The sequence below is a fragment of the Mus caroli genome, chromosome 7 (assembly GCF_900094665.2).
Source record: "Mus caroli chromosome 7, CAROLI_EIJ_v1.1, whole genome shotgun sequence".
Lineage (NCBI taxonomy): Eukaryota > Metazoa > Chordata > Mammalia > Rodentia > Muridae > Mus > Mus caroli.
In genome coordinates, this window is record NC_034576.1 from 11867103 (window position 1) to 11893227 (window position 26125).

At 51.5% G+C, this 26125-nt stretch overlaps 5 protein-coding genes across 8 annotated transcripts in view; 1 reads left to right on the top strand and 4 right to left on the bottom strand.

Annotated features, from left to right (window-relative positions):
• The window catches only part of Trim28 (tripartite motif containing 28), a 35801-nt gene extending 25663 nt beyond the window's left edge, over positions 1 to 10138 (top strand). Inside the window, exons 1-17 of one of the 2 annotated variants that reach the window (XM_021165962.1) lie at positions 2966 to 3870; positions 4114 to 4226; positions 4450 to 4582; positions 6724 to 6859; positions 6940 to 7056; positions 7130 to 7244; positions 7516 to 7662; positions 7766 to 7880; positions 7984 to 8090; positions 8190 to 8226; positions 8309 to 8354; positions 8445 to 8697; positions 8776 to 9095; positions 9179 to 9302; positions 9386 to 9472; positions 9560 to 9697; positions 9788 to 10138. In XM_021165962.1, the coding sequence (XP_021021621.1) occupies positions 3528 to 3870; positions 4114 to 4226; positions 4450 to 4582; positions 6724 to 6859; positions 6940 to 7056; positions 7130 to 7244; positions 7516 to 7662; positions 7766 to 7880; positions 7984 to 8090; positions 8190 to 8226; positions 8309 to 8354; positions 8445 to 8697; positions 8776 to 9095; positions 9179 to 9302; positions 9386 to 9472; positions 9560 to 9697; positions 9788 to 9961 (2505 nt within the window). In that variant the 5' untranslated portion in view covers positions 2966 to 3527 and the 3' untranslated portion in view covers positions 9962 to 10138. Of the gene's footprint in view, positions 1 to 2965; positions 3871 to 4113; positions 4227 to 4449; positions 4583 to 6723; positions 6860 to 6939; positions 7057 to 7129; positions 7245 to 7515; positions 7663 to 7765; positions 7881 to 7983; positions 8091 to 8189; positions 8227 to 8308; positions 8355 to 8444; positions 8698 to 8775; positions 9096 to 9178; positions 9303 to 9385; positions 9473 to 9559; positions 9698 to 9787 lie in introns of those variants that run through there. The other variant, XM_021165963.2, reaches the window with a different exon arrangement.
• On the bottom strand, positions 2530 to 3398 carry LOC110297243. The gene has a single exon (XM_021165995.2). It carries the CDS (start codon positions 3352 to 3354, stop codon positions 2896 to 2898), a length of 459 nt encoding a protein of 152 aa, XP_021021654.1. The 5' UTR covers positions 3355 to 3398; the 3' UTR covers positions 2530 to 2895.
• A 967-nt stretch (positions 10139 to 11105) lies between the features above and the next one.
• Chmp2a (charged multivesicular body protein 2A) lies at positions 11106 to 13893 on the bottom strand. 2 transcript variants are annotated; one of them, XM_021165989.1, is made up of 6 exons: positions 13751 to 13893; positions 12942 to 13155; positions 11744 to 11923; positions 11537 to 11667; positions 11384 to 11445; positions 11106 to 11297 (listed from the first exon to the last, which is right to left on the bottom strand). In XM_021165989.1, the coding sequence occupies exons 2-6, from the start codon at positions 13107 to 13109 to the stop codon at positions 11170 to 11172; spliced, it is 669 nt and encodes a 222-aa protein (XP_021021648.1). In that variant the 5' UTR covers positions 13110 to 13155; positions 13751 to 13893; the 3' UTR covers positions 11106 to 11169. The 2 variants fall into 2 exon arrangements, with proteins under 2 accessions (XP_021021648.1, XP_021021650.1); XM_021165991.2 differs by having other exon boundaries at positions 13618 to 13893.
• Positions 13894 to 14343: 450 nt separating this feature from the next.
• On the bottom strand, positions 14344 to 17066 carry Ube2m (ubiquitin conjugating enzyme E2 M). Its single transcript, XM_021165994.2, has 6 exons — positions 16710 to 17066; positions 15650 to 15744; positions 15516 to 15554; positions 15320 to 15423; positions 14948 to 15011; positions 14344 to 14860 (listed from the first exon to the last, which is right to left on the bottom strand). Exons 1-6 carry the CDS (start codon positions 16816 to 16818, stop codon positions 14720 to 14722), a joined length of 552 nt encoding a protein of 183 aa, XP_021021653.1. The 5' UTR covers positions 16819 to 17066; the 3' UTR covers positions 14344 to 14719.
• Positions 17067 to 22311: 5245 nt separating this feature from the next.
• Mzf1 (myeloid zinc finger 1) overlaps positions 22312 to 26125 on the bottom strand; it is a 12509-nt gene continuing 8695 nt past the window's right edge. For both annotated transcript variants that reach the window (XM_029480010.1, XM_029480009.1), the window contains one exon: positions 22312 to 23857. In XM_029480010.1, coding sequence (XP_029335870.1) covers positions 22425 to 23857 — 1433 coding nt within the window. In that variant the 3' untranslated portion in view covers positions 22312 to 22424. The remainder of the gene's footprint in view (positions 23858 to 26125) is intronic.

Consider the following 26125-nt stretch of genomic DNA (forward strand, 5'->3'; position numbering starts at 1 on the left):
CCCCCCCCCCCCCCCCCCCCCCCCCCCCCCCCCCCCGACAGGGTTTTTCTATGTACTCCTTGCTGTCTTGGAACTCACTCTGTGGGCTAGGCTGGCCTCAGACTCAGAGATCTGCCTGCCTCTGCTTCCCTAGTGCTGGGATTAGAGATGTGTGTCGCCACTGCCCAGATAATTTTTAAAAAAGATATTCAAAATTTTTGTTGTTGAAAGGTTTAATTATGTTTGTGATCATGAATGAATTTATGTATATCATATAAGTGCAGGCTAGAAGAATGTTGGATCTCCTGGAACTTGAGTTACAGGTGACTGTAAGCCACCACGTTGATGCTGGGAATTGACTTCTGGTCCTTTGTAAGAGCAGTAAGCATGTTTAACATTCGAACTGTCTCTCCAGTCCCAAGATATCCAAATCTTTCTTAGAGGAGGCAGTGGGCATCTAGGAATAGACTTGAGGCCCTTACTATACAGCGTGTACATTTTTGTTTTATTTTGAAATAGGGTTTCTCTATTATGTTTTGGAATGGGTTTTGTAGAGCAGGCTGGCCACGAGAACTCACATTTTGATCTACCTGCCCCTGCCACCAGAGTGCTGGGATTAAAGGCATACAGCTGTGCCACCACACCTGACCTATTTTTAAAAGATTTTTGAAATTTTTATTTTAGCGAAGGGGGGGGGAGAGAGAGAGAGAGAGAGAGAAAGGAAGAAAAGAAAGGAGGAGGAGGAAGAGGAGGAAGAGGAGGAGGAGGAGAGAGGCCAGCCAGAAACACATGGGCAATGGGGAAGGAGAGAGAGGGAGAAAGGGGTCAGGGAGAGAAGGGAGTCAGAGAGAATAAGAGAGTGAGGAGGGGGCAAGCAGCCCCTTTTATAGTAACCAAGGCATACCTGACTGTTGCCAGGTAACTGTAGGGCAGAGCCTAGAAGGAATGCTAGCAACATGTGTGCTTGGTGCACATAGGTCAAAAGATGTCAGATCTCCTGGAACTATGGAGTTATGGTTGGTTGTTTGCTACCATGTAAAAATGCTGGGACAAAACAGTGCTCTCTGCAAGAGCAGCAAATGCTCTTAGACTCTAAGCCATCTCTCCAACCCCTTTCTGATAGTATATTACTATTATTATTATTTACTATATTGGTTGATGTGGCTGAGTATGTATCCAGTTTGACTTCACTATGTAGCACAGGCTATACTTGGACTCATACTCTTCTACAAGCACCTACATTATATCGCATCTGTCTGTCCTACCTCAGGGTCTTAGCAGGTTTCTGTCTAAATTTTTTTTCCTGTTTGGGGACAGTGTCTGGATAGTTACTTCTACCAATATCTATAATTAATTATTATTATTTTTAAAAACTTCACCAGGCATGGTGGTGTGAGCATTTAATCCAGCACTCAGGAGGCAGAGGCAGGTGAATCTCTGTGAGTTGGCTAGCTGAGTCTACAGAATGAATTCCCGAACAGCCACGGGTGTTACACAAAGAAACCGTCTTGAAAACAAAACAAAAACAAAAAATTAAATCGCATGTGTAGTGAATGCGCACACCACACGTGTCTCAGACTGAGCATGAAGTCAGGACAATACGAGGGAGTTGGTTCTTTCCTTCTCCTTTGGGATCTTGGTGATTAAACTCATGTGGTCAGGCTTGGTGGCAAGTGTTCCTGAGCCATCTCACAGGCCTCCACCGCTCTTTCCCACCCCTTTCCGTGGTTCTGGTGTGGTGGGGATACAGTTTAAAGCTTCATACAGCCTAGGCAAGCAAGCGGTCTGCCACCCATTCAAATTCCCAGGCCCCATCACTTATTTACTTTGCCCTTGTGTCTCTGGTACCCTAAGGTCTGATCCTGGGGTTGAGGTAGGCGTGGTTCACAGGCACCCTATCCTGGTGAGTCCAGTCCCAGCAGTCCGTGAAAATACTCCGCAAATATTTCTACGGGGAGCCCGCACTCCCCCCGCCCCCCAGCCCCGTGCTTGCTTTGCCAGCTTCTAGATCAAACCCTCCTTTCTTGAGGTAGGAAGTGAGAGTCCAGAGGCTGGGTCTGGTGGGGGCGTGGCCCGCCGAAGGGTGAGCGCTGAACTGCCTAGGAAGGAACAAAGGCTGGGGCGGGGCAAAGCCTTGGGCCCCCAGCCTGATTGGGAACAAAGGCCACACCCGGGACAGTGGCGGGACACTCATCGCCTCTCCGCTGCCACGTGGGTGAACACCTGGTTCCGCGTGGAAGGGGTAGCCTCTTGCCGTTGAGAGCCTTGGAACTGCTTGCGGGCAACAACTCTGTAGCCCAGACCCAGACTGGCGAACGGCGATTGCCCGTGTACTGCAAGGCTGCACAGGCATCCACTCTCAGCGCGGCAGTGTATGGGAAGGGGGACAGGTTGTCTTTTCCCATTGATCCTGCTTCTGAGATGAAACGCTTAGCCGCACTTGATCCTGCTGTCCTCTGCCTTAGATCAGATTCTTCAACCTAGGTCCTGCTCCTCAGTCAAGATTCCTCCCCAGGTCTTATTTCTCCCTCAGATAAGATTTATCACTCAGATCCAACTTTCATTCCTTAGCGTTAAATGTTCAGTTCTCCCACCTCAAAAAAAAAAAAAAAAGAAAAAAGAAAAATCACACTAAAATCAGTATAGCAGAGGACTAACACAGAAGGGGCTTTCGAAGGACTGGGCAGAGTTTTACAGAATGGCTTCGCAGTATCTCTCTGTGATCTGCGGTTTGACTTGGACAACTTTCTGCTTCCCGAGTTTAACAATAAGAAAGTTTGGGTTAAGACCGCCTCCACGTTCGGCGGGAACTTCCTGGCAAAGACCCCCTCACCCCCTCCACCTGGGCTCCGACGCTTTGCTCTGTCGTGGCCCCGCCCACCCCGTATTGTCCCGCCCCTCTTCCCCGACTATAGGCTAGGCTGCCGCTGCAGACGTCGCCACGCCTGCTGAGGAGGCGGGACCTAAGGTTGGGCTCTGCAGGACCCGCGCGCTCGAGCACGCGGGTTGCCAGCCTGGGTGCACCGTGCGGTGGGCATGGGAGACGTCAAGCACGCACTCTGCGGGTGAATTCCGCACCAGCAGCATTGCTACTCTGGATCTAGAGGGGCGGCTGCGAGTGGAAGGGAGGGCCCTGGCGCGTGCGTAATCTGCGCCCCGCCCCCAGGCTGCGGTGCCCAACGCGCGTGCGCGGCGTCGTCGGCGCCAGATATTTCTGTCCCGCCTCCAGGCCGCGGCTCTTTCTGCGAGCGGCGCGCGGTCAGGCGGTTGTTCGCAAGTCTTGCGGCGCGAGTGTCTCAGAAGCGAGGGAGGAGGCGGCGCTGGTGGCGGCGCCGTCGTCTGTACAGAGGCCCGCAGCCAGCGGCTTGGCCGCATCTCGGCAGCGCCTGGGGCGCGGCGGGCGTCGGCCCAGGAGACGCGTGGCGGCGCTCGGCCTCGCGGCATCGGCGGCTGCCTGGCCGTTGGCGGCGAGTGCACTTGCGCCTGCGCAGCGGGCTCCGTGCCCCTCCTCCCCTGGGCGGCCCCCCCACCCCCCCGGCGGCGTGTGAATGGCGGCCTCGGCGGCAGCGACTGCAGCGGCCTCGGCCGCGACGGCCGCCTCAGCGGCCTCTGGTAGCCCAGGGTCGGGCGAGGGCTCGGCGGGCGGTGAGAAGCGTCCGGCTGCCTCCTCAGCCGCGGCGGCCTCCGCAGCCGCGTCGTCCCCTGCGGGGGGCGGTGGCGAGGCGCAAGAGCTTCTGGAGCACTGCGGCGTGTGTCGCGAGCGCCTGCGGCCCGAGCGGGATCCTCGGCTGCTGCCCTGTCTACATTCGGCCTGCAGTGCCTGCCTGGGCCCCGCTACACCCGCCGCAGCGAATAATTCGGGGGATGGCGGCTCGGCGGGCGACGGCGCTAGTGAGTACTGGGTGGCCAGGTGCCCCTCCCCCTCCTCGCAGCCCGTGCTCGGGACTGCGCCTGTGCGAGAGTATGGGGGCCCGGGTAGGGTTAAGTAGGCCTGCTGGTTTAAGAGGGGGCGGGGAACGGGTCCTGGCCTCTGCCAATGCCCGTTACCAGGTCTGGACACAGAGGTGCAGAATGTGATGGGAGATGTCAAGAAATCAGAGGGTGTGCATGCATTCCCGTTTTTTATCTTGGCAGTGGTGGATTGTCCAGTGTGCAAACAGCAGTGCTACTCCAAAGACATCGTGGAGAATTATTTTATGCGTGATAGTGGCAGTAAGGCCTCTTCTGATTCCCAGGATGCTAACCAGGTATGTCCTGAGGGAAATCTTGGGGAAGAGGGAAGCATGGCTTTCCAGAGCCTCTCACCATCTTCACTAGTTTGGATTGTATCCTTATGCAGTCTCAGTGTCTGTGAGGGCAGCACAGATTTGAGTGCATTGTATGAATTTTAGCTTGTGTTTACTGTCAAGTAAATACAGGTCAGCTGGATAGTTCTGCCTGTTCTAACCCCCACCTTTCTTTCACTCACAGTGCTGCACTAGCTGTGAAGATAATGCCCCAGCCACTAGCTATTGTGTGGAGTGCTCTGAACCACTTTGTGAGACCTGTGTGGAGGCTCACCAGCGGGTGAAATACACCAAGGACCACACTGTTCGCTCCACAGGTATGTTGAGGATTTGTAGGCTGTTGGAACTGCCTCTGTCTTGGTTGACTAAAATGCATACTTGATGGATGGGACAAAGTGGATTTTCAGGAACCTGACACAACTCAGAAATGCTTGGGTTCAGGAGCAGACTTTGGAGGTCTGTCTAGGTGGAAAGGGAAAAAAGGCCTCAGGCAGAGGGTGTGTAGGGCATCTGCTACCATTGGTACTAGGAAGTCTCATGGAGGATTGTAGGTCCTGGTGGTGGATCACTTAGCATAAGCAGCTAGTGAAGGCTAGATGGAAGTGACTTCCATCTTTGCAGTTGGGGGTTCTCTGGCACCTGGCTTTAGACCAAAGAAAAAGTAAGGGCTCTGGAACAAGGAGAGTTTCTTTTTTTTCTTCTCTCGGGTTTTTTGAGACAGGGTTTCTCTGTGTAGCCCTGGCTGTCCTGGAACTCACTCTGTAGACCAGGCTGGCCTCGAACTCAGAAATCCACCTGCCTCTGCCTCCAGAGTGCTGGGATTAAAGGCGTGTGCCATCACTGCCCTGCCACAGAGAGAGTTTCTTGGTAAGTTGGTAAGACTCTTAGGCCATTGGTGAGGGTGAGTCCTACAGTAATTTGGCAGCGAACCTTGGGCATCTTCCCTAACTAAGGCTTATGATCAGATTGATACTGTCTTCTACATTTGGTCCAGCTTTTTGATGTATGTGATGGTGAGTTTCTTCCCACCTACAAGGGCATTGTTTGTTATTTGTTGTTGTTTTTGTTTATTCAAGACAGGGTATAGCCCTGGCTGTCCTGGAACTCACTCTATAGACCACGCTGGCATTGAACTCTGATATCTGCCTGACTCTGCCTCCCAAGTGCTGGGATTAAAGGTGTGAGCCACCACTGCCCAGCTAAGGACATTGTTAAGATAGTAGTGGAAGGTAGTTGCTGAGGCGGATGTGAGGAATCAGGAGGGATAGGAAGAGAGCTGCACTTACAGGATCGATGAGAGATGCAGGACTGCTCTTTTAGTGGTTTGGGCTTGGTTAATACAGCCTGGATTGGATTAGCATTGGGTAGGAAGGGGACTGATTTGTTAGTCTATTACTATTTTGGTGACACTGCTTAGGCCGGCCTTGGACTCCCCCAACCCCTGGCTGTCCTGGAACTCACTCTGTAGACCAGGCTGGCCTTTTAACTCACAGATTCTGCCTTCCTGTAGCTCCTGGCTTTGCCTTGGACTTTATTGCTCCTCCCATAACTCCAAAGTGCTGGGAATAAAATGGGCATTTGGAATGTGCCTGTCCCCTGCTCATTTTGTTTGTTTTGTATTTTGCTTTTCAACACTGGGTTTCTTTGTATCAGCCTTGACTGTCTTAGATCTTTGTAGAATTGGCTGGCTTCAACTCACAGATACCTACCTTTGCTATTGAGTGCTGAGTTTATTAAGGCTTGCCATGCTCAGGTTTGTTTGTTTGTTTGAGGCAAGGTTTGTATATAATCATGTCCTTTAACTCACTATGTAAGCCAGGAACCAGGATGGTCTTCATACAGATTTTACCTACCTCTGCTTCTCAAGTGGTGCTGGGTTTATAAGTTGTGAGAAGTTGTGACCCACCAGACCTTTTTTGTGGAAGTAGATATAGCTCAGCATATAGTTACTGCTAGCCCATCTGGCCTGTAACTCACTATGCAAATCAGGTTGGTCTCAAACTCAGGTCTGCTTTTGCCTCCCATGTCCTGGGCCTCAGGGCTTTTGAGGACATCTCACTGTAGAAACAAGTCTGTTTTTGAATTCAGTATATGCAGTTCAGGCTTACCGTGAACTTGTGATCATTCTGTTTCCTAGGTGCTGATAATATGATTAGTATTTTTGACAGTGAGTGCTGGTGTTAACTACTGTGAGCCATCAGGGCCTTGTTTATTTGGGAATGGTTGTTCATTGGTGAGTGGGAAGATAACTAGGAAATAGTAAGGAGTTTCTCTTTACAAGCTTGCCTTTATTCCTTATTAGTTGGTGTAGTCATTTGGGAGTAAAAAGCTTCCAGATCTAGATCTGTATCAATAAATGGGCCAAGGTTGTGGGACAAACTGGAATGGGGTCATAAGGGGTTTGTTTTGTTTGCCGCTTGAGTTGAAGATGGCTGAGGGCATAATTCCTATTTCCTAGGACCTGCTAAGACTCGAGATGGAGAACGAACAGTCTATTGTAATGTGCACAAGCATGAACCCCTTGTGCTGTTTTGTGAGAGCTGTGACACTCTCACTTGCCGGGACTGCCAGCTCAACGCTCACAAGGACCATCAGTGAGTCTGAAGGCACAGTGGGTAGTTGGAAACCATTATTTCTAAGTTTAGCATGCAGGCTCACTTTTTTGTGGTCTCAGGTACCAGTTTCTGGAAGATGCAGTGAGGAACCAGCGTAAACTCTTGGCTTCACTGGTGAAACGTCTTGGGGACAAACATGCCACACTTCAGAAAAACACCAAGGAGGTTCGAAGCTCGTAAGTTCCGCTGCCAGGGCTATTGGGGGTCCCAGGGCACGGTTATCCTTGCTTGACTTGTCTTGTCCATTAGGATCCGCCAGGTGTCTGATGTGCAGAAGCGAGTGCAGGTTGATGTCAAGATGGCCATTCTGCAGATCATGAAGGAGCTGAATAAGCGGGGTCGAGTTCTGGTCAATGATGCCCAGGTAAAACTTACTGCTGGAAGGGTATTAATCAACCTCCTTTTTTGGTTTTTTGAGACAGGGTTTCTCTGTGTCGCTCTTGACTATAGACCAGGCTGGCCTCGAACTAAGAAATCCGCCTGCCTCTGCCTCCCGAGTGCTGGGATTAAAGGTGTGTGACACCACACCAGGCAACCTCTCCACTTCTGCTGGCAGCTGACATGACACTCCAGGGTGGAGAAGGATACTACTGCTCTCTGCTTTCCCTAATGAGACTGTTTTCCTTGAATTGCAGAAGGTGACCGAGGGTCAGCAGGAACGTCTGGAGCGCCAGCACTGGACCATGACCAAAATTCAGAAGCACCAGGAACACATTTTGCGTTTTGCCTCTTGGGCTCTGGAGAGTGATAACAATACAGCTCTCTTGCTCTCTAAGAAACTGGTGTGTGGTGGTGGGCTTCATCCAGCTAGGTGGCCCCTCAGTACCTTTAGACCTTGTAAGTTGCCAAGTATGCTCATATGCCATATTTTTGCCCCCCCATTAGATCTATTTCCAGCTGCATCGGGCCCTCAAAATGATTGTGGATCCTGTGGAGCCTCATGGTGAGATGAAGTTTCAGTGGGATCTCAATGCCTGGACCAAGAGTGCTGAAGCCTTTGGTAGGTTGTTTAGCCCTTTTTTTTTTTTTTTTCTTGGACCATGGGAGCATTTGAGGCAGTATTTATTATTGTGCCCAATGGGAATTCTCTTATCTTCATTCAGGCAAGATTGTGGCTGAGCGTCCTGGTACAAACTCCACAGGTCCTGGGCCCATGGCTCCTCCAAGAGCCCCAGGCCCTCTAAGCAAGCAAGGTTCTGGCAGTAGCCAGGTGAGCTGGAGAGAGAAACAAAGGAGAGGGAATGAGAATGAGGGCCATGGAGGTTACTTGCCCTTGCTGATGATGGCACATGTTCTGTTCTGTCTCTAGCCCATGGAAGTACAAGAGGGATACGGCTTTGGGTCAGGTAAGTAGTTGTGCCTTGGAAATTGGGCTTGGTGAGTACCCCGTCTCTGTCTTTTCTGCCAACTCTTTTGTCTTCTGAGCAGATGATCCCTATTCAAGTGCAGAGCCGCATGTATCAGGCATGAAGCGGTAAGTGTGGCAACCCATTGAAGTAGCAGGTGGGTACAGTATTGGTGTGGTAGGAATATATGTGAGCTCATGACAAGATATACTTAACAGGTCCCGCTCTGGTGAGGGAGAGGTAAGTGGCCTCTTAAGGAAGGTGCCACGTGTGAGCCTTGAACGCCTGGATCTGGACCTCACCTCAGACAGCCAGCCACCAGTCTTCAAGGTCTTTCCTGGAAGCACTACTGAGGACTACAATCTGATTGTTATTGAGCGTGGTGCTGCTGCAGCAGCTGCTGGTCAGGCTGGGACTGTGCCACCAGGAGCCCCTGGTGCCCCACCCCTTCCTGGCATGGCCATTGTCAAGGTAAGATGTACAGGATGATGCTTAGAGTGAAACCTGTCACCCTAAGATTTTGATACTAAGAATCAAATTGTCTTATAGGAAGAAGAGACAGAAGCTGCTATTGGAGCTCCCCCGGTTGCCCCTGAGGGTCCTGAAACCAAGCCTGTGTTGATGGCTCTGACTGAAGGTCCTGGTGCCGAGGGACCTCGTCTAGCTTCACCTAGTGGCAGTACCAGCTCAGGCTTGGAGGTGGTGGCTCCTGAGGTTACCTCAGCCCCAGTAAGTGGGCCAGGTATCCTGGATGACAGTGCCACTATCTGCCGTGTCTGCCAGAAACCAGGTGACCTGGTCATGTGTAACCAGTGCGAATTTTGCTTCCACCTGGATTGCCACCTCCCTGCCCTGCAGGATGTTCCAGGGTATGTGTGAGGCTGGGCAGGATCAGATAGATTGTGGAGAGCTGGTTGTCATCTTTTACATTTCCTAATCTTCCTCATCCTAGGGAGGAATGGAGTTGCTCACTCTGCCACGTGCTCCCTGACCTAAAGGAGGAAGATGGAAGCCTCAGCCTGGATGGAGCAGATAGCACTGGTGTGGTAGCTAAACTCTCACCAGCCAACCAGAGGGTAAGGGCCGAATGCATGTGTTGTGTGGCCCAGTAGCTGAAGCCTTCCATGCTACAACTCTTGATATCTCTTGTATTGTCTAGAAATGTGAGCGTGTTCTGCTGGCCCTGTTCTGCCATGAACCATGCCGTCCCTTGCATCAGCTGGCTACCGACTCTACATTCTCCATGGTAAGTCCCAGAACAGGAGAGGTTGCAGGTGCCAAGAGGCAGTGACACCCCCCCCCCCTCAATGTCTTATGTTGTCTCTCCCTGCAGGAGCAGCCTGGTGGTACCCTAGACCTGACCTTGATTCGTGCTCGCCTCCAAGAGAAGCTGTCACCTCCTTATAGCTCCCCCCAGGAGTTTGCTCAAGATGTGGGTCGCATGTTCAAACAGTTCAACAAGCTGACTGAGGTAAGCCTGTGGAATGAAGCTGGGAGCGGGCAGCAGGCAGGGGAAAGAAAAGCCAGGACCCACTCACGTGTGTATTCTTAATTGGAACAGGACAAGGCGGATGTTCAGTCCATCATCGGCCTGCAGCGCTTCTTTGAGACACGCATGAATGATGCCTTTGGTGACACCAAGTTTTCTGCTGTGCTGGTAGAACCACCACCATTGAACCTTCCCAGTGCTGGCCTAAGTTCTCAGGAGCTCTCTGGCCCTGGTGATGGCCCCTGAAGCTGGGGCTCTTGTGGTCAGCCCAGTCCAGCTCTGGTCTCTGTATTTTCACCCCATACCCTGTCCTTCCTGTGGTGGCCTGACTCCTGTTCTTGCTGGCCCCATCGTCCCCTCAGTCCCTCTTCACAAAATGGTTTTTACTTCTGTGGATTTAATAAAAACTTCACTGAGTCAGTTGCTCATGCCTCAGCTGTCTGGGGACTGTTCCTGAGGTTTTAAGACTCATTCTACAGGTGACCTTACCTCATTTTGGCAGGGTGAAAGATTTGTACACTGTCCTTGGTAAGACTTGGATGGAGCTGGGCGTGGTGGTGCACGCCTTTAATCCCAGCACTTGGGAGGCAGAGGCAGGTAGATTTCTGAGTTCGAGGCCAGCCTGGTCTACAGAGTGAGTTCCAGGACAGCCAGGGCTACACAGAGAAACCCTGTCTTGAAAAGACTTGGATGCAGGCCTCAGGTGTGCAATGTGCCTCCCAGTGGCCAGATACAAATTTAGACATGAAGCAACTGCTTACATTTAATCAAAGTGGGTTGTGTGAGATTCTCAAAGGGTTTTTTTCTTTAAAGATTATTTCTTAAGACACTCCAAGAAGAGGGCATCAGATCTCATTACAGATGGTTGTGAGCTGCCATGTGGTTGCTGGGATTTGAACTTAGGACCTTTGGAAGAGCAGTCAGAGCTTTTAAATCGCTGAGCCCCCTCAAAAGGGTTGTTTTACAGACGTGGTCTGGCTATCCTGGACACCTATAAATGAGGCTGGCCTTTAACTCAGATCTACCCCTAGAGTGCCAGGATTAAAGGTGTGCATTAGCACACAAATTTAGCATAGCATTCCTTTCTATGACCCATAACTGAGTTCTACATCCCAAGTTGGTAGACAGTTACCACTTTAAATCTCATCTATTGCCATGGGTTGTTAGGTTAGTATTAGACACCTCAGTGAATGTGTTAGGTGGAGAGGTATATATGCATTAACTGGATGCTGCACCCACTTGGGTCAATGGTTTAACTTGCTAACTGGTGGCCCTAGTGTGGAGCCTGCACCTGAGAGCGCTCAGAGCCTTTTGTATTAAGCACAATCATCTTCACTCCAGTCTGGAATTTTGAGTCTCATTGTCACTAGTCATAAGCTCACAGCCTTGGTAAATTAGTGTCCAAATTTCTTTATTACAGGGGGCAGGATGCACTGAGTTTGGGTGGGGTGTTTTCAGTCCCTGCGAAGGTTCTTGAGCCTCTCTTCCAGGTCTGCATCAGCATCAGCCAGGGCTGAGGCTGTGGCCTCTGCTTTCTTTCCACCAGCAGCCACACTGAGTGAGCCTCCAGTGGAGGGAAGGTCTGCAGAGAGAGTTGAGGGTCAAGGGCTGTGCTTTGTGTTGTGGCTGAGCTTTGGGTGGGAAAATAGGTGGATTTGGTACACTCACTTGACAGCTCATCTGTGAGGCTCAGTCCCAGTTCATCCAGGACCTGGGACACAACAGCATCACTAGGAAAGAAAAAAAAAAAAAAACTCATCAGGACTATGAATGGGTAAGGGTCCTGGTAAATATCCCTGCCTTCCTGTCAAAGTCTCACACCTCTCCTCTTCATCTTCCTCATCACCCATGGCATCATCAATTGCATCATTCATCATTTCTTCCTTCATGTCCATGATCTCTGCCTGCCGTTCAAACTCCATCATGATCTTCTGGATCTGGGGTAATTTCAGCTGGAAGAAGGCAGGGAGGGTAAGTGACCTGCTTGAAGGCCAATGGGGATGGGAAAGTGGATTGGGAGGGACAAACCTGTCTGTTCATGGTGCCCATGGCCTTAGTAACACCCTTCATGGCTTGTGCCATTGAGTTGTTGGATTTTAAAGTCTGTATCTTGAGGGACACAGCCTGGATGTTGGCCCGCATCAACACAAACTTGCGCACATATCTCCGGGTACGCACCAGGTCTTTTGCCATGATTCGAACAGCATCCTGCAGAGTGGGCAAGAGAAGGATGAAGCTGTGAGGTTATACTTAAGGTCACTTGCCCCTCCAAAATCTCACCCCTCTCTCAGGGATATCGCTCCTCAGCCCATATATAGCCCAGAGTAGCCTCCTACTGACAATTCTGCCTCAAACCTCCCTTAATGAGGGGACTATAGGCATCGGCTACTAACCTAAGTGTAGGAATGTGTATATAAAAGGCCTAGGCTCAGTACCTATTTCCTTCAATGTACAGACTCACCTCCAGGATATCCACAACCTTTTTTTATTCAATTTGGACTCCTAGACTGTATCAAGAATCTGTCTTGGGAGCCGGGCAGTGGTGGTGCATGCCTTTAATCCCAGCACTTGGGAGGTAGAGGCAGAGGCAAGTGGACTTCTGAGTTCGAGGCCAACCTGGTCTACAGAGTGAATGCCAGGACAGCCAGGGTTACATAGAGAAACCCTGTCTCCCCGCGCCCCCCCACCCCCCAAAGAATCTGTTTTGGGCCAGGGATATGACTGAGGTAGGGCCCTGCCTCACATTCACAAAATCCTGGAGTCCCTGGCAGTGAATTAAAAAAAGATGTTCATCCAGGTTGTATCTAGAATCACATACAAATCCATTCAAGGTGCAGCTTCTATTCTCTACCTAAATGTTGCTGGCACACCCCCAGGAAATAACCACCTCTGAGCAATTGTTCTTGTCCTTACTCCCATCCTTAACTCTTGCCTATTCATCACAGCTCTCACTGCAACCTACGTTTCTGTGTGTCTGGTCCACCTCCTCTCCTTAGCTCTCTTGTTCTCCCAGTTTGCTACTTAGCAACATTTGGCTGTCGTGATGGCTAGATTTCTGGAAGCTCACTTGTACTATCTGTGAAGAGATCCTCCCTGACACCCCAAATTGGGAAATCACTGTTAACCCTTCATGATAGTTTGCTCAAAGCACTCTGTTTCACTGTTATCCTTAAAACAATGGCTGAGACAGCACCTTGCTTCGTGTCCCATATCACTTGACACTTACCATCTGGCCTTGCTTTGCCATCTTTTTGATGTCCGCAATGATTTTCTTTTCCTGGGTTTCTAGTTTCTGTCGTTCCCTGTCCAGCTCTCTCATGGCTCGGTTCAGGGCCCTCTGGTTTTGCCGAAGTAGTTCCTCTGGCGTCTTCCGGCGCCCAAACAACAGGTCCATGGTGGTAAGACTCCACCAGCAGGTATGGGACAACGGTCAGAACTTGCTGTAGAGTGCAGGGCCCAGGGCAGCAAAAGACAGAAAGGGTCACATAAGTAGATAGGGTGTAGAAACAGGAGGTACGCTTGAGTAGTCAAAAAGGATTAGCTGGTGAGAACTAGTTATACATTTCTCTGACTCAGGCACACCCACTCTACTCTCTGTTCTGCTTCCACAGACCATGGGGCAAGCCTGTTTTGGACTTAAGGGTGTGTGGTTCTGAAGTGTTTCAGGGACCCAGACCTGAGTAGCCACGTCAAGGTGATTGAGTACTGAGGAGGGGGTAGTTGTGAGGCCCCTCGACAAGGGAGGATAGAATGGAGTAGGTTCTGAAATGTGAAGGTGGGCCCTAAGGTGGGGTAAGGGACATGAATGCCGAGGAAACCAGGCTCGCCGGCGTAGGAGTGACGTTCTAGGCTCAGGACGTGACAGACACTGAACAGGTCTTGGGGATGTTGATCCTGCGTACCGAGGGCAGGAAGAGGTGAAGACCTCGATGTGGGCAGGGACAGGCGGACCGCGCGGCATCCGATGCCTCAGCCCAAAGCCCCCTCCTACGCTGCCTACCAAACGGGACCTGCGGCTCAGCAGAGACCACTCACCGGAGCCGAGAGAACGATGGGCTTCCGCTTCCGGGTCACGCCCCTACCCCTCCGAAGCCTTGAGATTCCACCAACGACAACCCCTCGGTTCGGTAGCCCCTGCTGCGGCCGCCGTTTCCGGATTAAGCGACCTGACGTCACACGACCCACCCTCTCCGGGAATGCTGGGACGCACGCGCACAGCCAGCCACAGAAGCGCATGCGCAAAGGGCCACGCACCTCAGCAGAAGGTATATGTCCCACCCAAGCCAGCCTCCCAGGCCCATGGCGGGAGCACAGCACGAATGGCTATTCATTTTGGAAGGCCCATACTCGACCCACTTTTGGGTGGTTAATTTATGGTATTTTAGCAAGTGCTTGTCACGAACCAATTTAGGCCCACACATGGCATAAAGGGGCAAGCCTGGAAATGACTTGTAGGCTCCCTTATGTTGGTGTAAGGTCCAGGAGCCGAAATTAGCAGATTCTTTCATTGCTTGCACCTCATCCCAGTGAGTGGTCCCACCCAACCCACGGCCACACATTTATCTTCATTATAGACGCTGGTGGACCTCACTTGTACCTCCCACCCCACAGAAGGAAGAGGCAGAGGCCATGCAGTAACATTCCCCTTTAATAGCCTGGTGGGACCTCCAGTGGTGGTGGGGTGGGTTGCTTGGGCCTAGGGACCCAGGCCCATTGCCCACTTACCCCACAGTCAAGAGTGGGGAGTTGGACAGCACCCAGCGGGAGGGGGGGCGCTAAACAAGCCAATTCATTTCCCATCGCTGAGCAGGTCGGGGGAGGCAGCACCGACCATAATCACGTGGTGGTCAAAAAAAAAAAATAACTAGGGGCAGGTGACAGGGAAGAGAGGCAAGGCCAAGGCAGGGGCCAAGGCTACCCCACACACCTTACCCGGGCCCCCAATAAATATTTGCAGGGGATGCCTGGGCCGGTAACCCTGGCAGGGATGGGTAATTGCTAACCCTATTTCAGGCAGCGCTCGAAGTAGGTGGACCCGATGTAACCACCTCTCATGGAGCGCTGCACATTTTGTTCAAACAGCCGCCGGTTGTTCTGCAGGACCTCAGCAGCCTCCTTGTTCAGTGGGTCCTCAGGGTTCGGCTCCTGTGGCCGGTACAAGTGGAAGTCAACAGGCAAGAGAGAGGCAGATGGCCAACAAACCCTCAGCCTCAAATGCCTAACCCTACTTACCAAGAAGAGATACTGCAGGCCATAAATTATGGAGTTTATCGTAAGGACTGGCTTCCAGTCCTCTCTGTGGGCAGAGAGCATCAGGTTATCAGGGGCTGGTGAGTGGGAGGCTGCTACAGGCCCTGCTAATACTGAACAGGTTAGGCCCATAGAAGGCCTTTTAACATTGAAGTGTGCGATCTAAGAGTGAAGATATGGGACAGGGCAGGACACACAGAGAAAGCCAAGGTCAGGTCATTAGAAAAACAACTAAGACAGAAACAGATTGACCATAAAGGGGAGGGAAGGACAGAGATAGATGCAGTGTCCACAAAGGCTGAGAGGATACCTGGAAGGCAGGTCTTGGGAGGGAAAGGAAGGCAGTGCCCTCACCTGAGGATGTTGAGGCAGACGTTGCCCTCGAGGTCAATGTTGGGATGATAGACCATTGTTTCACACTTCACCTTGGGAGGGTCGTGGGGGTAACCCTGTCCCACCTGGCTCCAGAAAAAGAGAAAGGAGATGGGAAGGTGTTCTGGCTGTACCCCAGTCTTCTCCACAGAGCTACCTTTGCACACTTGAGACTTACCTTAAAGCTGAATACAAACTTGCCACTTTTGTAGAAGCCCTGGAAGAGGAAGGGGGCGAGTGAATGAAGGCCCTACTCTTATGGGGCCACCCCTGGTCTGTTCTTGGGAATCCTCTGCCCTGTTTTACTCTTACTTCATCAGGACAGATCACCAGCTTGAAGTTGAGGAGGTCGTCTGGGTCTGAGAAGCTGATGTCACACGTCTTGGGCAGGTTCAGCTCGTTAATGTCTAGGTTTGGACAGCATGGAAAGGGAGAGAAACAGGTAAAAGAAAGGAGGTCTGGGCATGTGTCAGCAGAACCCACAAGTTCTCTTTCTAGACCTGAAGAGCTTTGTGTGGTGTACTTTAACTCAGTCTGTACTACTACAACATGTTCTTTCCACTTTCCAGTCTCTACGTGGACTCTTCTGGATACACAGTATCCCATATACAAGCATCTTCAAGTATAACTGGATGTGCCCATCTCTTGGGAAAACCCTTACCCAGCTAAGTACTCCACAAGTTCCCACAACATAGTCCCCAAGAACCTCTACTCCAAGAACCCTGAGCACCTTAAACCTGAGGTTCTCTATCTCTAGTCATTATCTCCACTCACTACTGTTTATCTGCCCACAGCAATTCAAGGACCATGACACCGCCCCCCCAACACTAAGTCACCCATTCTCATCAACCATCCACCTCCACTGTCCTTCCTCTTCTCCATCTTATTACAAGCCCAAGTTCCCATCTGATCCTTGAGATTTCCTGTATGGTAGCTTAAATTGACCCACACTCACATTTTTTAGTTCCTGTAACCTTCTTTTCTCCCTCCTCTTCACCTCAAACTCAAAATTGCTCTGCCTGACCCTCTAGACCTGAGTCTTGGGCCACGAGTCCCCAGTTTAAAACACTAAACCGTCTCCCACTTATTCCCAATTCGTAACCTTCACAATCTTCACGGCACAGCACCCCAGAGCAAAGTTCCCGTCTGACTCTCAAAACTATACCCCTCCCCTAACAGATTCCGCGTCCCTAGCACTCCAGGCCCGAGTATCCCAACGCCCCACACTCGGCCCCAATCTCTGACCCTCCCTAGTGACCGCACCCCCAGTCCCGCATCATAACCCTCGGAACCTGACCACCAATACCAAATATCAGGGGCCGCATTTTCTCGCCACGGTCCCTGACCTCGAACGCAGGGTCCCGACCCCTACCCTTCTGAATCCGGAGCTGCGCCGCCGACGCCTTCTTGCTGCTGCCCTTGGTGCCGCCGGCCGACTCCTCCTCCTTCTTCTGCTGCTTCAGCGAGAACAGCTTGATCATCCTGCCGCCGCCGCCGCCGCCGCAGCCGCCGCCGCGGGGCCCGGGACCCCGGCCACCCGGCCCCCCGCCGCCGCCTGCGCCGCTTCCGCTCCTCGGACCCGCTACCGCGGCCTCCTCCGCTGCCGCTCGCCCGGCCTGCCGCGCTGCTCCGCGCCCACCGCACGGCCCGCCTCGGCTCCCGTAGTCCGGCTCTGGCCTGGCTAAGCACCTCGGGTGTGTTCGGAGGTGCTCGGGAGGACTCGGCGATCCTCGGCCCCGCCCCTGCTACGGTCCCCGCGCCCTCCTCCCCCTCTTCCGCTTGGGTCTGGTGAGGCCCCGCTGCGGCTGCGGACGCCGGCCTTTACCGGTCCGCCGCTCTCCCGCCTACTTGCTCCCTCTGCTAGGAGGCTGCGGTGAGGTGGAAGGAGGAGGCGGCAGCCGCGCTTGCGGCGGCAGGGTGCCGCAGGGTACCGGTGGAGGCTCAGCTTCCGCGGCAGGCGCGGCTTCGATGCGGAGGTCGGCAACGGCCTCGGGCGCCCCGCCGCTTCGGCACTTTCCGTCGCCTGCCCACTTCGGTTTTTCCTGCCTCAGCTGTGCTCTGCGCCTGCGCAAGCCTTGCAGCCCCCTGGTTCCTCCTCATTGTAGTTTGAGGTTCGGTCTTTTTCGGTTAAGCTCGGGTATTTCCGTTTGTGGAGGTGACTATTCGGCGGTCTAGCGGGTACTTCCTGGGACGCGCATCCAGTAGAGTAGGAAGCAGTGCTTGCGACCATTTTTGAGCGAGGCGGGTAGTGAATGGCCGTTTGGCTCTTGGTGGTTCCATTCAATCTTACACTTACGCGGAGCGCAGCGGGACCGGGCTAGACTGGATCTTTGCTCTCTGAGGACTCAGCAAAGGCAGGGCCTGGACGTTATAAGGGACGTTGTCGAAGGGTGCAGAAGCAGGCTCCCCTAATCCCACCGCAATCCCAGATTTGGATTGATGTAAATTAGTTTAAAATTCGAATTGCTCTGGAGGCTTGAGGTATCAAGTTGGCTTGAGCCCAGGCGCTCAGGGATACCCTAGGCAACACATCGAGACTCTTGTTCCTTAAAATAGATTTCTATTGTGCAACAGGCGGTGAGCAACTGTGTAGTTCTAGGGTCCAAGGTGGACGTGAGTATAGGGCTCATAACTGCGGCCTAGAGAACAGCAGAAGTGGCATTGTCCCTCTCGAGTGGCATTGTGCCTCTCGATTGGCTTATGTTGAGTGAGCTTAGGGTGCTTGGGAGGCAGAAGGAAATAGCTCAGGATGGGTCAGTGACTTCAGGCTGTCATCTAGGAATCCAGCAGAAGCCAGAGTCTAAATGCTTCTTGTTGTTTGTCTGGTCACAGCTTGAAAAACATGGCCAGAACAGGTTTGGACTTTGTTCTGCTCGTATAAAGGCTCTTTGCCATCTGACAGCATTTGTGCCACCCAGCATGACCCACGGTTCTACATTCCAGACTTAGTACACCCTTGCCAGCAGCACCCCCCTCCTCCTGACTTTTTAAGGCTAGCTCATTCTGAGACTCAGACAAATCACTCTAGAACTGTTCCTTACTGTTTTCTCAGCTACCCTACTCTATCTATGCTGACTATTTTTGTGCAGCTGTTGTTTTTCTGGCTTGCTTTCTTTCAGATAGGATCCATCTCTGTAGTCCAAACTGATCCTGTTGTCTCTGTTTCCTGAGTGCTGTGGTTACAGATACATCCCTCCTTTTTCTGACCCTTCTAAAGTCCTATGGCTGTGGCTACATGGGGCCCCTGCTAATCTTTCTGGTCCTACAGTTCTACTGACTGGGGTAGCACTTGCCTGCCTGTGTTCTTTCAATACCCCTCAGATTGGATTCTAAATTATGCTTAGCTTGACTCAGGATCTTTGGCAGCCTGTGAGACAGGAGAGATCAACACTGAAAATTATGGGGACTTAAGAAAGGAATAGAGGGGCTGGAGAGATGGCTCAGTGGTTAAGTGCACTGACCGTACTTCCAGAGGTCCTGAGTTCCCAGCAACCACGTGGTGGCTCACAACCATCTGTAATGGGATCTGACACCCTCTTCAGGTGTGTCTGAAGACAGCTACAGTGTACTCACATACATGAAATAAAAAAAAGGGCGGGGGGGGGGGGGATAGAGCCTCTGACTCTGTAGACTGGTTGAACCTGATTTTTCCCTTGGAGAGGTAGGAATGCCAGTACAATGAACAGCTGCTTCAAGGCATTTCTTCCCTCTCAGCTGTAGACCTACAATTTCCTAGGAATCTCACCAGAAACTCCATTATAGGAAAAGGATGTGTACTAAACGTGTAGTAGCTTCTGGTTTTACCTTATCTGATTATCCCATCCAAGGCATCTCTGGAGCCACCCTCTAACCTTTTCAAAAGAGGAAAGGAAACAGGTTTCTTAGCAACCGTTTGGAATGTGACTTGAGAGCCATGAAAAAGGTATTATAGCTAATGCTAATACAATTGAGGCTATCCCTTGAGGGTCCTATATACACCACCTTCCCCCATTCTCCCTCTGCAAACTACACTGTAACTACACTTGATTATATGTTATGTTGTCTACTTCTGAGCACTTCTCTCATGCTTAGAGCTTATATTAAAATATCCATACTTTGCTTTTTACTTGATATAGCTGAAATTCTTTTCTGCACTAGAGCCATGAATCTCAGTTTGTCCTGAGTCCAGATCTCTGTATGATTAGGGTATTTCACAGGCAGCTAGAGGTTGCCACATGGATCTGTGTCTTTGTCCCCTCACAACTGACAGTTGGAGGGAATAAGAGAGTGTCATAGGGACTGGGGACCCCCTTGTTCTGCACAGGATCAACCTCTGTGACATGGTTTGGCTTGCCTACTTAACCTTGAAGCTATGTCCATGTTTGGGGTATCCAGATGAAGGGGTAAGAATAAGTAAAACTATCCACACAGAAGTAGCTTGAACACACTGCCCTTAAGATGGTTTTCCTGGAGATGCTAAGGCCAGAGCCAATCTGACACAGCTACCCAGAGAAAGGCCTTAACTGGGGCTTAAAGCCTGAGCTGAGTCATGTTACATGGGGCTCCTTTGACTACTTGCACCCCAGTACCCCTTGGGAACTGTGCCAAAGTCATAGCCAGTGAGGTGGAAGGGAAGATGGCTATTGCAAAGGCGGCAGATATCATGGTGCCTCAGGCCTGAAGTGTCTAGGATCATGTAAACTGTTGTCAACTGTATTTCCTATGACTTCCTGCTAAATATACTCCTGAAGACTTCCCAGGATGAAGGAGACCCTAGTAGAGCTATGAACAGAGTCATGGCAGAAGGAGCCTGTGGCTGGAATGAAGGGAAATAATTCCAGAGGACAGAGCAACTGAGCCTGGGCCTGCAGCCTGGGCTCTCTAATTTGGGAGTCCTTTCTTAGTACCCATTGGCTACAAACCCATGAGTGTGGGAAAAGGCTGGAATGAGGGGAACAAATTCCATAGGATAGACAACTGAGCCTGGGCCTGCAGCCTGGGCTCTCTAACCCGTTGGCTACGAACCCATAGGTGTGGGAAAAGCTTGACATGTCTGAATTTCCAGGTTAAACCTCCCATTCTGTATCAGGGCCACGTCCCATGTCCAGTCCTCAGTGCTGCTCCCACTGGCATGAGGAAAGCTTTGCCTACTTATGACAGATTGAGGGCTTGGGGGCAGGGTGCTGTTAGGATGAAAGTGACTGGACAGTGGATTTGGGCACAGGGAAACAATGTCATGGGAACTGACTCAGAACAAGATGGAGAATTTGAGAGGTAGGCAATCCATTTGGAAGCCCATGCCCTCCCAAGGTTCTGGAATGTGGTGGGAGTGTCAGGGAAGACACCATGACATCCTGTCTCCTGACAAGGGCTAAGATACCACATAAATTCCTGCCTCTGGGCTCTAGACTTGTCTGTCTCTGCTTCACTGTAGGGCAGAGACTCCACAGAGGCCTTCAAACCTGCAGTTCTAAGAAGGTGCCAAGGGGTTTAGGAAGGGTGGCATTCTGCCAGGCCACACCAATGTCTTCACCTGGCATTTAAGGCCTTTCTAACAGAATTCTACACCACCTTGAGCCAGGCCTTTGAGCTCCCTGAACAGAAAGTCCTGAAGGTTCTTCCTCAGGATTCTCACTTCAGGACAGGATGCTCAATGATCAAAGCTCCTAAATGGCTCCTCCCAAGTTCCACCTCCTTCACACTTCACTTTAAAGCACTGGGAAGTTGCTTACAGATCTTCACTGCTAAGCCCGATCACTTTTCTTAGTTCTACCTCAAAAAGCTTTGGACATCTGCAAAGATCCTAACTTTGTGCTTGCCCTAGTACTATGGGCAGTCTCGCTCTTTGATGATAACCCCAGCCCTCTGCTCTCATCCAGCTGATGGCTGACACCCATTGCTGAATCTGCTTGCTTTCTGGGGACCCTGGCTCAAATGGCATGGTTCTTGCTTGCCCTCTCTTTCCTGCTCATCTCTCTCCTCTCAGCAGCAACCAAGATCTCATCTCTATAGTTTTCCTGACTTGTTTTTCTCCCCAACTCATAAAAAATAGTCCTAAAAACCTAATTGGGGTGGGGGTGGGGAGCATAATGCATTGATTCCAGGGCCTGGTGAATATTAGCCTATCAATAAACTTCCTAGCCTTCACCCCCTTTTAAAGTTTTTTTTTCTTTCCCTACTTATTTACTTGTGTATGTGCATGTGCAAACATAACCCAGAAAACACAGATTGTGGAGACCAGAGGACAACTTTCAGGAATTGGTTGTCTCCTTCCAACATGTGGGTCCCAGGGATTGAAGTCAGGACATCAGTTTGACCTTGATGACAAGGGGCTTTGCCTCTGAACCATCCCGCTGCAAAGCCCTGGCCTCCGAGCAGCCCTGGAAATAGCTAGCAGTCTATTTACAATAGTCAGCCTCCTGAATAGCTGGGACGGTCACAAGGCATGCACCACGCCACCGCGTTTGTATTTTATGTCTCTGCCAGGAGTTTTTGTTTGGTAGGTTCTCACTAATTCTGGCTGTCCAGGAACTTGTTATATAAACTTACCTGTTGAACTTTTGGCAATTACCTTGTCTCTCTGTCCCCCAGCTGCGTGTGCCACCACAATGTGTGCTTTTGAAATAACAGCTTATGATGTTGCCCAGACTGAACTCAAACTCTCTGCAATCCTCCTGTCTAAGCTTCACACCCAGCTGGACTACCCTTTTCAGTCACCTACCAGTGACATAGTTAGTAGACCTCTCTCTTGACTAGACCCATGGCAGACGTGGAGAACCCTTTCCTCCTTTGTGAATGTGGCTACTCTGTCCCATCTGAGGCTGGGCATCCCCTCTGTATAAGCCAGAGGTATGCTACAGAATATATCCCACAAGAAAGCAGGTGTGCTACTGTGGAAGGGGGTGTGTAGCCTCCCCAGGAAGCCGTGTATGCATAGCTTATACCAGCATGGAAACAGTGGTAAAGTGGGCAGAAGAAATGTGCAGGTTGGGGAGACATCATGTGTTTATTGAGCACCTACTGGAGCCCAGGCTTTACTTGGGCCTGTTGGGAGATGTCTGCCTCACAACAACCGTGTGAAGTGTTTTCACAGCTCGGTGCTGTACAGCTACTCAGTGCTGTGGACACGCTGGTGCTGGATGAGCTTGGTGCTCTGGTTGAAGCGTCGGCCACAGTCCTGGCAGGCGAAGGGCTTTTCGTGCCGGTGAGTGCGCAGGTGCTGCGTGAGCGTGGGCCGCTGGCGAAAGGCCTTGCCACATTCGGGACACGCGTAGGGTCGCTCGCCCGTATGGATGCGCCGGTGCTGGATGAGGTTGGCGTGCTGTCGGAAGCTCTGGCCACATTCTGGACAGGCGAAGGGCCGCTCACCTGTGTGGATGCGCTGGTGCTCGGTGAGCCGAGACACCTGCGTGAAGCCGAGGCCGCACTCACCGCAGCAGTAGGGCTTCTCGCCAGTATGGGTCCTTTGGTGGCGCGTGAGCTTGAGTCGCTGGCTGAAGCGCTGGCCGCACTCGGGGCACGCGAAGGGCTTCTCACCCGAGTGCACACGCAGGTGCTGCGTGAGCGTGGGCCGCTGGCGGAAGGTCTTGCCACATTCGGCGCAGGCGAAGGGCCGCTCTCCAGTGTGGATGCGCTGGTGCTGGGTGAGATTAGAGCGCTGCCGGAAGCTTTGGCCGCACTCGGCACAGGCGAAGGGCCGTTCGCCGCTGTGCACGCGCCGGTGCTGCAGCAGCACCGAGCGGCGGCCGAAGCGCTCGCCGCACTCCACGCATCCGAAGGACTTGTCCCCGGTGTGCACCGCCTGGTGCTCTAGCAGCACGGCGCGTCGTGGGAAGCTCTCACAGCACTCGCTGCATGGGAAGGGGCCCGGGGGCTCCGGGACTCCGGCGAGGGGCAGGATAGATGGCGCTGGACCAGGCGGATCGCCGTGGATGCGCTGGTGCTGCAGTAGGTTGGAGCGCTGCCGAAAGCTCTGGCCACACTCTGTGCAGCTGAACGGCTGCTCGCCCGTGTGCACACGCCGGTGCTCCTCCAGGCGGGCGCTGCGCACGAAGCCCTGGCCACAGTCGTGGCACACGAAAGGCCGTTCCTCAGTATGCGTGAGCTGGTGGCGCAGTAGGTGAGAGCTGCGGCTGAAGCTGCGGCCACACTCGCCACACACGAACGGTCTCTCGCCTGTGTGGATCTTCTGGTGCCGCAGCAGATTGCTTCGCTGGCTGAACACCTTGCCACACACGTCGCAGCGGCCGCCTCGCATGGCTCCATTCCCCGAGCTAGGGTGGCTCTGGCTCCGGCCCCTTGGGGCATGCCATCGAGTCGCCACCAATGCTGGGCCCACACTGGGGCAGGGATCCTCGCAGGCAGGGTCCTGTTCACCTCCTGGGTCGCTGGGGAGTACAAGGGCATGGGCAAAGCCACCTTCTGTGGTAGGGGACTGTATCTGTCCAGAGAGGCTAGCCATGTCCAGATCCCAGGGAACATGGAGATGGGGGCTCATCATATCTGGCTCTGCCGTGATGCTGTCCATCTGCAGCGTAAACCCTGCACAACGGGACCCATTCTCTTAGAGACTCGCTTTCTGCTATAACCCATGGAATTCTGGGGGCCTGAACTATAGCCTTGGAACTGGTTGGTGAGGCAGAAAGGAGATAAGAGTGGCTGTTCTATCTGAACAGGTTTCCTTGTGATGGGCAGAACCCTGAGGGAAACGCTGAGGTGTGTGCAAAGGCTTTTCTGATTTGACTTAAGTCATTGGGGGTGGGAACCTCTTTTTGGAAGAATTCTGGGGTGACAGGAGGGCCCAGTTTAGGTGGCCAATGAGGGTCTTGGAAAATGCTGAGAAGAATGTAGATTCAATAAAAGCCAGAGGTGACATTACAGGTAGCATTAACATAATGTAGTTCTTTAGCCTTAGGTTTAGACTTGCCACACTTGAGATGACCCAGGCAAGGAGATTCCATGAAGGCTTGGGAGTTAGAGGTGAGATGAACACGACCTACATGTGATCAACATGGGAGCTGTCTATGTAGAAGTATGTCCTTGCTACAGAGTGAGCCTTCCAAGGTGCCAGCCTCAGGCACAATGGACTATAGGGTAAGCTTGTGTAAGAGGATACTCGAGGGATGATGTGACCACCAAGATCTCTGGGGATGGAGACAAAATGGGTGATAGAAAATCCAGGAAGCACCAAAAGGAAGGAAGATAAATTTGAATACATCAAAGGAAACCAGAATCCAAAGTCAACCTAACAACTCTCCAGAGATGAAGGGCTAATTCATTTACTACAGAGATGCCATAAATCAACAGTGACCTGACAGCCAGCCACACTGTGGAAGGATGTGAACGTGAAAAAAAAACAACCTAACTAATTGTTTAAACTCCATAGAATATGCTAGTGGCTGCTTTGAAAAATTCACAGTAGGGCTGAATTGACACTCTGTTTCTGGTTCTCAGCAATTATTCCTTTTTTCCAGAGATGGGACTTGAACCCAGGAGGTCTCAGTCCTAGGCAAATATTCTACCATTGAGTCACATCCTTTTTCCCCCTTTTTTTGGCTGCATGTATGTCTGCTCACTGTGTTCGACCAGGTGGCTTGAGTGCCTGAGGAGGCCAGAGGACGAGGCTGGATCTCCTGACACTGGAATTACAGATGATTGTATGCTGATACGTGGGTGCTGGGAACTGCAAGAAAAGCCAGTGTGCTCTTAACTGCTGAGCCATCTCTCTAGCCTTGCTTCCATAATCTTAAGTGTTTGCATGCATTGCTGGTACAACACATGTTGGGTTGGAAAACTGAATCAAAATAGTAAATGCACAGGGCACTGATGGTAAGTATTTCCAATCCCAGACTCTGAGGGACAGAGATACAAGTTCAAGGTTGTCGAACAAACAAATCAAGTTCAAGCCAGTTGGGTTATATAAGATACTATCCTAAAAACAAAAACCAAAACAACCTCATAAAACTTAAAACACAGTGTTCTACACTGTCCCAGGAATTCCACTTTTAAATACTCCTGTCCAGTAGTTGTGTTCCTCCTTGTGTTAATGACCTATGAAAAGAGTTTTCATAGAGAAGCAATGAGAAGCTTAATGAGAAGCAATCCAAAAGAACTGTTGACAAAGGAGTGACCACAGAGAGCCAGGAGTCTACAGAGCTGTCTCAAGTCCTGTGGTGACCCCTGGTGTTTGCAAAGCATATGGCATGAAAACAGGAACAGAATAAGGTCATTTGGGCATCTACGAGACATATATATATATATGTATATGTGACTGTATGAGTTTGTGTAACCATGTGTATTCAGATACCCTAGGAGGTCAGAGGGCATCAGGTCCCCTGTGAACTTCCTGAAGTGGGTCTGAAAAGCAGTTAACACTCTTAACCACTGAGCACCCTCTCTCTCTTGCTCCCATTTCCCCCCTTATAATACATATTTAAAACCTATCGTTTGTTTATTGGTGTGTGTGTGTGCACTTATGCTACAGGACACATGTGGAGGTCAGAGGACTGTCTGGAGGGTTTGGTCTTTTCACCATGGGGATTCTGGTGAATCATCTCGCCAAGCAAGGCTTGTTCTTATTTATCTTATTTATCTCACTATGCATCCCTGGCTGTCTTAGAACTCACTATGCAGACCAGTGGCCTCGAACCTCCCAAGTGCTGGGACTAAAGGTGTGTGTCACTATGCCTGGCTTGTTCATTAAAAATATATTTTTAAGCCGGGCGTGGTGGTGCACGCCTTTAATCCCAGCACTCGGGAGGCAGAGGCAGGCGGATTTCTGAGTTTGAGGCCAGCCTGGTCTACAAAGTG